The 11,807-nt window shown below is 41.7% G+C and overlaps 2 protein-coding genes across 2 annotated transcripts in view; one reads left to right on the plus strand and one right to left on the minus strand.

Annotated features, from left to right (window-relative positions):
* Positions 1 to 259: 259 nt before the first annotated feature.
* On the minus strand, positions 260 to 7,019 carry LOC144527480 (microfibril-associated glycoprotein 3-like). The gene is given in 4 exon segments (XM_078265526.1): positions 260 to 4,637; positions 5,995 to 6,154; positions 6,157 to 6,309; positions 6,877 to 7,019. Coding segments are annotated over 3 exon segments (999 nt in total). The 5' UTR covers positions 6,265 to 6,309; positions 6,877 to 7,019; the 3' UTR covers positions 260 to 3,906.
* Positions 7,020 to 9,559: 2,540 nt separating this feature from the next.
* The window catches only part of fam114a2 (family with sequence similarity 114 member A2), a 17,777-nt gene continuing 15,529 nt past the window's right edge, over positions 9,560 to 11,807 (plus strand). The window contains exons 1-2 of the mRNA XM_078265789.1: positions 9,560 to 9,802; positions 11,625 to 11,807. The exon at positions 11,625 to 11,807 is cut by the window's right edge and continues 56 nt beyond it. Of these exons, the coding sequence (XP_078121915.1) occupies positions 11,645 to 11,807 (163 nt within the window). The 5' untranslated portion in view covers positions 9,560 to 9,802; positions 11,625 to 11,644. The remainder of the gene's footprint in view (positions 9,803 to 11,624) is intronic.

The following is an 11,807-nucleotide window of genomic DNA, read 5'->3' on the forward strand; positions in this document are numbered from 1 at the left end:
ATGTGTCTGGCTTCTATACCCCTTTAAAATATTTTTAATGATGGAGTCTAATCCCACTTTTTGATGCTGCCTTTCTTTAAATAACTGTTCATTTCATACCCGTCTTATTCTATTTCAGCTGTTTTTATTTCCTCTTTGACGGATGTTTTATGTAAAGCACTTGTGTTATATGATGTGCTATACGAATAAAGTTGTCTCGCCTTTTCATTTAAAAGCTTGAAATGGGCTCTGAAAAAAAAGGTTCAACGCAGATCAACAATCATTTTAAACATCTTTATTTCATTTTTATTGGAATATAACACATTGAGTTTTTTTAAGCCTTGCGATCCCATTTAGACACACTTGTAGTATTAGACACCCAGGATATGGACAATCTGTGTTCATATCTACATAAAACAAATTACAAACTTGCCTGAAATGAGTCACTCCTTACCTACCACACTACCACACTCACCAAACGTCACTAGAAATAAACACAGAGAGAAAAAGCTGCATCGCCTTCATCATAAAAAAGTTCTTGACTTTTTTCAGACGTGCACATCGAAATACGATAAATTACACCTGCATAGTTTAAGCACAATTCCATTACATTGGACATTAGAGCTCCAATGCAAAAATAATCACGTTTATATATTTCACTTCCTCTGCTGCCTCTGAGAGAAAGAAGTAGCTGGGAGGTTGGTATTTACTGTCCAACATACTTTGGACTTTACTTCCTTTAGTCACCCGGAAGCAAAACCTAACCTGTAATTAACTGCTGTTCCTGACTAACAAAGACCCGAATAAAGAGACATGGAGACAGCAATCACGTCTGTGGAGTGACTTGTTGTTTTGAGGCATTATTTGAAAGTCTTCCATTTCTTCCTGAGTGTCAGATAGATTGACAGGAAAACAAAATGGAAACAATGGAACAAGGGTATTTCATGACAACATTTTGTTCTGTGGAAACTGACTGACTGTCAAAGTGGCGGCAAAGGCGGCAAACAGTGTCTTCTGAAGTATACAGTATCTGTTGCATCACTAACTAGCTGTGGGCTCACAGAAATACCGCCACACAAAACGTGAAAAATTAAATATATTGCAGACAAGAGAAAATAGAATTGGGAGCTTTGTGGATGCATTTTTGACATTTTGCATTTTATTTTGGCAAGCTAGCTAACAAAAACAAGCCCATAATCTTCCTCTTCTGAAGGAGGAAAATTAGCTCTTATAACCCACCACATATACATGAAAAATAAATATATATTTAAGACAAGGGAAAACAGGTGTGGCCTCTAGCTCACCCAGTAGAGTGTGCGCCCTATGTAGTCCTTGGCAGCGGCCCCGGGTTCGAATCTGACCCGCGGCCCTTTGCTGCATGTCGTCCCTCCTCTTTCTCCCCTTTCCTGTCTTCAAGCTATCCTGTCAATTAAAGGCCATAAAAAGCCCAACAAATAGAAGAATAGACTTGGGAGCTCTGTTGATGCATTTTGTTGCAATTATATAAGAATTGAGAAATTTTTCCTTAACTGCTTTTTGATTCCTGAAGTGAGACTACTGTAAGCTCGACAAAAGACTAGTCAAATGTAAAAATAACTCAGCATGTATTAGGGCTGTGCAATTAATCAAAATGTAATCGTGATGATGATTTTGGCTCCCAATGAAAAAAAACAAACAGAATAAATCGAGAAAAAAAACAATTATTTAGCTCATTACTAAGCTCATTGTGTTCTGAATGAAAAAACAAAGTTGAAATAGGAAATGTATTAAGGCAAAGTTCACAGTTGTATGTGTTTTTGATTAATTGCAACATCTTTCCAGAAGTCAACGATATTGACCGAAATAATCGTGATTATATTTTTTTCCATAATAGAGCAGCCCTAGCATGTATTTTTGCAGTGTTCTGATCGCCACAGATGTAGTCATAATGTGCTAGATCAGCTAAAGCTAGCCAGCCATCTCCAGGAAAAACAAGTGGAAAAAACAGCCCTAATCTAGAGCCGCACAGATTCATTGACCTGTCAAAATGATCTGACTGCAGCTTCTTAATTTCTTCTCCTCTGTGACAGTAAACTGGATATCTTTGAGTTTTGGACAAAACAAGACATTTTAGGACGTCATCTCGGACTTTGGGAAACACCGATCAACAATTTTCTGACATTTTAGAGACCAAATAATAGGGCTGCACAATTAATCGCAATCTTATCAAAATCGCAATATGGACTAGTGCAATTTCCAAATCGCGGGGGCGCAATATTAGTGTAAGACAAAGTATGTCAAACCATTCTAAATGAAGTATTGTGGTGCTGTGGAGACGTCCTGGCCTACAAATCCTATCCATCAGATGTAAGGAAAAAAATCTTTGGTACAGATCCTTGCAAAAATCACACTATAATCATTTTAATTTTGATATTTTTCAACGAAAACTGAACAGTGATACAAAAATGATCATTCCCTCCAATATCGTGAATTCTATCGCAATCGCAACATCAGTCAAAATAGTCACAATTAGATATTTTCCTCATATCGTGCAGCCCTACCAAACAACTAATCCATTGGTTGAGGAAATGATCAACAAATGAATCGACATAATAAAACAATCAAACTTGTACATGGCAAGATAGCTGGCTTTTGTTTTCAACAAGTTATGGTTTCTTTTCTTACTCAAACAGCATGACAAGATTTGGAGCCAGCTGGGATGGTCTATACCAGGGGTTGGCAACCTTTTTAATATCGAAGGCCATTTTAAAATGTTCCTGTTAATCAGTGTGCCATATCAGGAATAAGCCTGCCGTCATATACCGAGCCCGCTCTGGCAGTGTTATTTTTTTCCCCCTTCGTGCTGCATTCTGTGAAGAAGGTGACGAGTATTAGCCAATCAGAGGCAGAGTAGGGCGAGTCTTCATGAAATGAGGATGGGGAAGGGAGGAAGCCAATCAAACTACTGTAAATATCCAGCTGTGCTACTGTTGTGAAAGAGGTCATTTGGCATTCGAATTGGAAGAAATAAGTATCGTTTAGGACCCGGCATCAAAGTCACGGTATTGGTAACGGTAATGGTATTGAATATTTTTGAACGATACCCAGCCCTACTGCTAATGGCTTTGAAAGATGTCATTTGGCATGCGAATTGGAACATTTCCAAAAAACTTTTGCACACGTAGTGCTAGTGTGCCATTGGTTGCGCTACTGGGCGCCGATGGTGGCTAGTGCTGGGTACCGAATTCAATACTTTTTACGCACCGACTGAATTGCCTCCTTAGTATCGAGTAATGAAAAATGCCTCGTCAATCAATACCCAATTTCAAAACCTAAAGGAGTAAATCTCATCAGCGTCAGTGAGCCAATAAGCACGCAGCATGCTTCTACCAAGATCTAGTAATGCTGCTGATTGGCTGTAGCGTTACACGTCGTAGAGACACGCAGGAAAAACTCTACGTTACGCACAGAGACAGGGCTCATGTAAGTAGGAGCTGGGCGCCCAGATAGCTCAGTTGGTAGATTGGGCGCCCATATATAGAGGTTTACTCCTCGACGCTGCGGGCCCGGGTTTGACTCCAACCTGCGGCCTAAAAATGCCCCCCCCAAAAAAAATAAAAAATGTAGTAGGAGCTGAAAAATAGATACAAATATTTGTGCTGAAATGTTGTAATTTATTTTTGTTTTATAAAATTGGTATCGAAAAAAAGTATCGTTTAGGAACCGTTATCGAAGTCACGGTATTGGTACCTAGCCCAACTGCTGATGGCTTTGAAATAGGTCATTTGGCGTGTGAACTGGAAAATTTCCATTTTTGGAAATGTTCCAATTCACACAATTCGCATGCCAAATGACCTCTTTCAAAACCCCACTTGTTGCTGGTGTGCCATTGGTTGCACTACCACGTGCCAATGGTGGAACGCGCACCTAAGGTTGCTGACCCCTGGTTTATACGTTGCTCTCATAGGACGCACTTGCTTGTGAGCCTGGCACGCGGAGGCCTGTCCTATCCTCGATGTCCGCCTCCACGGAAACGGTGTGGACTGAAACTATGACATCGCTGTTCCCTCCATTTGACAGCAGCGCCTGACACACCTCCGCCCCCTCTCCGTTTCTGTCGACGTATGGAGGGCCTATAGCTTGCCTGTTCCTAGACGCAGACGGCCCGGCCTGCTCCGCAGGGTGCGGCCCCGGGTTTCCCTCCTCCCCGGATGTGCGGCAGTTCAGGATGAGCGGCGGCAGAGGGACGCTCCGGGCCAGATCCTCCATGTGGCGCGCAAACTCCATGGTCTTGTACTGCGTCTGCTTGGCGAGCTCCAGCGTCTTGGCCGACGTGACGATGGGAATGCGCTTGGCGACCTCGAACGCCTTCTGCAGTTTCTCGGCGCCATCTGTGCGGAAGAACTCGTTGATGGCCCTCTCGGTCTTCTTCAGGTGGCTGCTGACCATGCAGAGGCGCGTCACGTTGAGGACCATGATGATGGTGAACGTCACCAGGCAGACAATGACATAGTACAGGCCCAGGCCGGTGCTGGTGTTGTGGGCCACGCGGAGCGTGACGGTGTAGTTTTTAGTCACGCCGGCGCCGCCAGAGGCGACGCAGGTGTAGCGGCCGCGGTCCTCGAAGGAGACCTCGGTGATGTTCAGGGCTCCATCTTCCTGAATCTGCCACTTCCTGCCTAAAGTCACAACACATAAGACAATAAGAGAGCTTTAGTTTTAGCAAAAACTTGTGAGATGCGAGTTGAGAATTAAGAAAACAGGGAAAACATTAACGGAATGCGCCGAATTATTGGGACTGTAGCTTATTCCCCGTATCCCCCCAGAGTTAGATAAGTCCAGACATACCCTTCTCATCTCCGTGTGTGTCGTAGCACTGCTACTTGGGCGGAGTGATTAGCGCAACACCTGAAAAGCCCCGTTGTTGCTCTCTGCTCCTCACCACGGGGCTCCTCAGGTGCTGCGAGCAAATCACTCCGCCCAAGTAGCAGTGCTTCGCCTTCTGAGAATATAGTTCCCAGTATGTATACGGTTAGAAGATGGCTGTGTCTCATGTGACCTTGTTATTTGTACACGCTGCGACTATACAAATCACAACATGTAAATAGGAACATGTTGGCGTTATTTCATCACTTATTGGGAGCGGTAGGCTAGATGGAGCCATTATCGGCTGCAAACAGGAGACATTTGAAGCTGTGGTGGAGAGGAGGTCAATGAACAAACTGTTATCTATCATGGATAACCCCGACCACCCTCTCCACCGTCCCCCACTGGTCCAACAGAGGAGCACCTTCTGTAAGAGGCTCCGACAGCTTCGATGTCGCACGGACCGCTACAAGAAATCATTCCTGCCACAGGCAATACCACTTTTTAACACCTCAGCACTGGGTGCTAGGTAAGACTCTTAGACATCAATCTGCACAATAGGTTTTTCTACATCTTTATCATTACTAGTTAAGCAGTTGTACATTTTGTATTCCCAACTTGTATATATTTTAAATATTTGTTCTTGTACTCTATCCTATTATTATTTAATGTATATTGTATCCTAGTATCTCATGTATATTCTGTGCTGTGTGACTGATATTTTGCTGCTCTAACACTGTAATTTCCCATTTTTGGGATCAATAAATACATACATACCTACCTACCTACCTACCTACCTACCTCCCTCCCTCCAGGATCTGTGCTAAGCTAAGCTAGCAGTGGGGGTGTCAGACAGAGTTACAACACGCACGGAGATGAGAAGGGTATGTATGGACTTATCTAACTCTGGGGGAGACGGGGAATAAGACAAAGTCCCAATAAGTTGGCGTGTTCCTTTAAGAGCAGATTGTAAAATTGTCATCATTGTTTTTGAGTGAAAGCTGAAACAACAAACTGCTTCTGCAACTATTGAATCGCAGTACTGTACTAATAATAAAACCGAAATACAAATCCAATCGGCACCCATGTATCGTGAAATAATCGAATCGGGTCAAAAGCATACCGTCCTCCTCAGCCCAGCATCTCCCCCCCCCCACCCCATATCCTCACCAAGCAGAGGCCCTTTAGAGTTGTACCACTTGATGTCATCGTAGCCTGCGGTCACGTTACACTCGATCAGCACGCTGGATCCCTCCTTCACCGTAACTTCCCCGCCGGAGGGGACGCCGATCCCGGCCAGATGCGCGGAGGACACCGCCTCGGCCTCTGACACCGCCTCGGCCTCTGACCATTTTTAGCCCCGTCGGCTGTCCAGCGGGCGGGCAGCAGGACCGCGAGAAGCAGCAGGTGTGACAGGTGATGTTTCTGAGGTGGTGACATGTCGAAAGGAGTTCCAGCTTCGGCTCACATTTAGACGAGACAAACCTGCAAAACAGGAAGAGGCAACGGTAAGGGCTCATGCAGCAACACACGAGTGTAGACACTTAAGTGTCTTCATAATCTCTAGTCCTGTCCATTATTGATAAAGCTTTAGCCTATCTGCACACACACACACAATCCCCTCTGATAAAAACAAAACATTTTTTTTAGTCAATGGTACGTACACAAGACATAACTCGGGTATAAAATAGGCCTTCCCTTGACTTCCCAAAAACCTTGCCTTGTCATCACTTGACAGAGGAAGTCTCTCACACACACACACACACACACACACACACACACACACACACACACACAGTTTAAACTGTATTTTTGTTGATTATAGTTAATGAATCAGACTTCATGTCCAGGTAGCACATACAGATGCGAATTCAATTGCATTACACTAAAACCCTGTAGAAGAAATAAGAGTACAAATATGTAATCCATCAATTCTATTTACAAACGGTGACTGTTTTGGGGTAATATGCTATACTGTAGATTTAAAAAAGTATAATAATAAAATAGGCCGTAAGAGATTGTTGATTTAAATGATTAGTAGCCGATAGTTACCTTTAGTTACCGTTAGTACGCACTGACAGGGATTAGGAAGAACCTCTGGTATAATACTGGTGTATGGAGCACATTTAAAAAACAAACTAAAAACAAAGTAAGAAACCAACACATAAAGGACCATCAACCCAGTCAGCTGTTGTTCCCACCTGCTGCTCGGACAGCGACCAAAACAAGCGATCCTCGACCGACGTCAACGTCCAAACAAATCTTGCAGCTTGATGGAAGTGTGAATATGTTCCTTTATTTTTTTTTAGTCCTATTTTACTTCGCTTTAACATACAGCCATGTCTTGAACACGCAAGAGTTTAAGCAAAACAGGCACGAGGAGTCACTTCCTGGTTCAGATACTGCTGGTTCATGCAAGGGGGGTAAGCTTCGCTTCAGAGCTCGTACCTCCTAGGGCGCCATTTTGATGCTAACAAGCCATCACCTCCCGTTAGCATCCCATTGACTGCCATTCATTCTGACGTCACTTTGACAGCGAATAACTTTACGTTTGAAGCGTTTAAAGACTTTATTTGTCCGTTCTTTATTTCTAAAGAAAAACGACAATGTATAAAAGGCTCCATTACCTTGTATCTCACGTTATGGCTCCGTAGCAGACGTTTTTGTAAAAATAAGCTAACGATTGTGTCATAACCACGCGACTTTCGCGTAGAGGAATTACCGTACAGTACAGGAGAAGCTCGCAGGCAGTTTCGACTTACATTAGCTGTTTACGTTTAATTACTAATGTTAACTAGCATTTTAGTTAGCAATAATTAGCCTGTGTCCATGTTATCTCCTTACATATACCTACGCTCTCCGTCTCTGCAATATTGGGAATGATTGAGATTTCTCTTGGCACAGCTACCAGAAGACTTCCAACTTTCAGACAGGTTGCTCACGTCACATTTACGTCGTCTCTCTCAGTTGGAGGCTGTGCAGTAACGCTCAACGCTCACCGGAAAAGTGCTTCTAATGGCCTTCAATGGTCTCCGTCCAGAGCAACGGGATCTGTTGGTCCATTCTTATATACTGTCTATGGGTTCATGTCAGGTCAAGGAACCATGTCAGTGGGTGAGTGAGTGGGCGTGGCTTCATCTTTATTCTCCCCTGCAGGTGCAGTTCCACCTGGTGGTGAACATATTTTCTTTCAGTGTGTGAACCGATGAATGACTTTTTGCTGTCTTTTTTTTATTTTTTTTATTTAAAAAGACAATAGAATGTATGAGTGTATGAGTTCTGAGTTTCAAGTGTGGCCCTAATCCTCTTTCGCAGTATTACAGACTATTGTACAATAAATAAAATAAAAAAAGTTTTAAAAAAAAGAAGTTGGTGTAGTATGATGATGTGCTAATTTTTATACTATTTTTTTCAAATGCAAGAAATCATAAAACAGAAATAAATAATCATAAACATATTTCTTATACAGGAGCTATTATGTCATTTAGATATGCATCAGATATAGGAATAGTTTTATGTATAAAATAGTTTTGCCAAGATAATTAAATTTTTAGTATGACACAATACTCATCAGTGCGGAATTATAGATGATAATATCATTTTTTTTAAATCTAATATCGTCAACTAACATTTTAATTTATTTATTCATTTATTTATTTATTTGCCTAGTATTTATCTAGTTAAACGTATCGGGGATATTGAATAATACAAATGTTCAAACTATTTCTGTCTTTATTTCAGTGATTATACACAAAACATTTGGGAGTGATGCTTGAGATTTGACATTTTAGGAAGTACAAAGGCTGAACAAACAATACAACCAGGAGGTATAGAGGCTTCTCTTTCTTTTACAAACTGTGAGATGGACAAGATTGAGTTTTGTACATATTGTTATTAAAAAGATTCACAAAACAAAATGCACTGACTCCAGGCCCAACCCTGGAAATATTTTGCCAAGCACTGATTGCAGAGGAACAGATTTAAAACATACACAGGGGCGTTCGTCGAAAAAGGGGACTGACTACCCAGGGCCCTCATGTGAGGAGGGCCCAAATAGATGCTAGAATGAATAGCTGTGGATGCGGGGAGGGGCCCATAGAAAATACTTTTCTACAGGGCCAGAATGTTGTGCTACGCCCCTGAACATACATAAAGTTTAAATGTGATTTTTTTTTATTACAATGTTCATTTTAATTATTATGATTCTAATTGTTATTTGTATCTGTGTTTTCTAGAAAAAAGGAATTCATGAATTATTTTGAACGGACATAAAAACAACAAATAAACATCAATGTCTTTTATTTTTGAGAGCCAAAATTATCAAAGTTGTTTCACCGGAAGTTTGAAATATTTTATTTTGACTTTTTCGGAAGTATTGTTGTGCTTTTATTTGCACTACTTGACCATAGTATGTACTGCTTGACCTACTAATCCGTGCGTCAAGTTGGCTGACGAGAGACTGGTAGTACGGCCTGTTTTTCTTCAAAATAAATCCGCAACACCTCTCACCTTTTGGAAAAGTCAAATGATATCTTTTAATGTAACACCAAACGTTTCAGGAGTCTCTAATCGTTTAAAAAATAATCTATAGATTAATTGAAATTATAAGTATCGCGATACAGAATCCCGCTTAAACGCATTATACAGTATTTAGTTTGAAACCTCGAGGTTCCAAACTAATGCTTTTATTTTGAAGATGGTAACCGGAACCTAATGGTTTTCAGTTTGGCTGTTGCGCCTGTTCAGGGAAAACAAAATGTGACGTGGCTAATCCTGGTGGACAAAAAGAAGGAGGAAAAACTGACTCATTAAACTGTTTACTGGAAAACCAAAAGGCGTTTAACGTGAAGAAACATACGTGCAAACCGAAATAAAGAAGATAAACCTTTCGTGTTGTTGATTTTGGGAAGGAAACTGTTAGCAGGCAGGGGTGACGTTAACGTTAACTGCTAGCATCAAGACTTTGACAGGAGAAAAGGTGAGTTTGTACCCAAAGTATAACAGTGTAACGTTACCGTTACATTATGTTGTTTTTTCTGACTAAGTTGTACGTTGGTAATTATTATAACAGCATATTGATAATAACAACTAACGCTCCTCCTAGCCATATTGCCAAATAGTAATTAGCTCATCAAACTAACGTATAGCAGCATCGCGTAGTTTGTTAGGCATGCATAGCCATTAAACTAACGTTAAGTAAGTAATAGGAATACTAATTGCTAATGGAATATGTGACTTAACGTTACAGATCTAAATGTAAGGTTTATGTAACGTGTTTTCATAGTATGCTTGAAGAAATGCTTACATGCACAGAGATAACGTTAGGCTACTGCACTTTATGTGGATATACATACAATACACTGTTCTTTTTATGAATTGAACCCCCCTTTTGTTGCAGTATGAGTCTTAGAAAACCCAGACTGGACTTTAGACTAACACTATCTTTAGCTGCACAGATAAACAACAGCTTAAAGGCATGGTCACACTTCCGAAATTATCCGCCTTGACTGCTGTTCCCTGGGTGTTGTTGAAATGCATTCTGGGAAATGTATGATACCCAAGCAAGGGGGTAAGCCAGTTCTCTTAATACATCCATGGTAAGCCAGCCTCCACAAAGCCAAGGGGGTAAGCATCTGTCAACAACCCGTAGATCTTATGGTGCCATTTTGATGCTAACAAGCCATCACCTCCCGTTAGCATCCCATTGACTGCCATTCATTTTGACGTCATTTTGACAGCGAATAACATTACATCTGAAGCGTTTAAAGACTCTATTTGTCCGTTGTTTATTTCTAAAGAAACACGACAATGTATAAAAGGCTCCATTACCTTGTAGCTCATGTTATGGGTCCGTAGCAGACGTTTTTGTAAAAATAGGCTAACGATTGTGTTATAACCACGAGACTTGCTGTCTCATAGTAGAGGAATTACCGTACAGTACAGGAGACGCTCGCAGGCAGTTTGGACTTACATTAGCTGTTTAAGTTTAATTACTAATGTTAGCTAGCATTTTAGTTAGCAATAATTAGCCTGTGTCTATGTTATCTCCTTACATATACCTACGCTCTCCGTCTCTGCAAGATTCTGAATGATTGAGATTTCTCTTGGAACAGCTACCAGAAGACTTCCAACTTTCAGACAGGTTGCTCACGTCACATCTACGTCTTCAAGCTCAGTTTGCAGCTGCGATGTAACGCTCAGCCCTCACCAGAGAAGTGCTTCTAATAGACTTCACTGGTCTCCGTGGAAAACAACGGGGTCACATTGTCCATCTTTTTAACTGTCTATGTACCGAAGGGGGTAAGCGAGCATCCGGAAAGCGTACCTCCTATGGGGAGATTCTGAGGCTAACAAGCCATCACCTCCCGTTAGCATTCCATTGACTGCCATTCATTTTGGCGTCACTTTGACAGCGAATAACTTTACATCTGAAGCGTTTAAAGACTCTATTTGTCTATTGTTTATTTCTAAAGAAACACGACAATGTATAAAAGGCTCCATTACCTTGTATCTCACGTTATGGCCCCGTAGCAGACGTTTTTATAAAAATATGCTAACAATTGTGTCATCACCATGCTACTTTCTGTCGCACAGTAGATACATTACCGTACAGTACAGGAGAAGCTTGCAGGCAATCGGGGTGGATGTGGAGGCATACAGTCAAGGGAGAAGCCCATAGAGAGTCCATGAAAGCATCGGAACAAAATATTTTAGCAACGTTTTGATGGATTGGAAATAATACAGCACCTTTAAGGTCAATCATTGAATCAACCCCCATTTGTCATATTTTCACTCTGAAGGCATGTACTAAGACATTAAGATGTCAGACAGCGAAGCTACAGCGGCGGAGGGTCCAGAGGTGGCACCAGAGACTCAAGATGCCTCTCCTACAGAGACGCCCGACAGGTCCTCGCCGACCACGACGGACACCTCGACGGACGTGGCGCCGACGAGGAAAGCCAGGAGGAGACCGGACGTCGCGC

The sequence above is a fragment of the Sander vitreus genome, chromosome 13, assembly GCF_031162955.1.
Source record: "Sander vitreus isolate 19-12246 chromosome 13, sanVit1, whole genome shotgun sequence".
In the NCBI taxonomy this organism is placed as follows: Eukaryota; Metazoa; Chordata; class Actinopteri; order Perciformes; family Percidae; genus Sander; species Sander vitreus.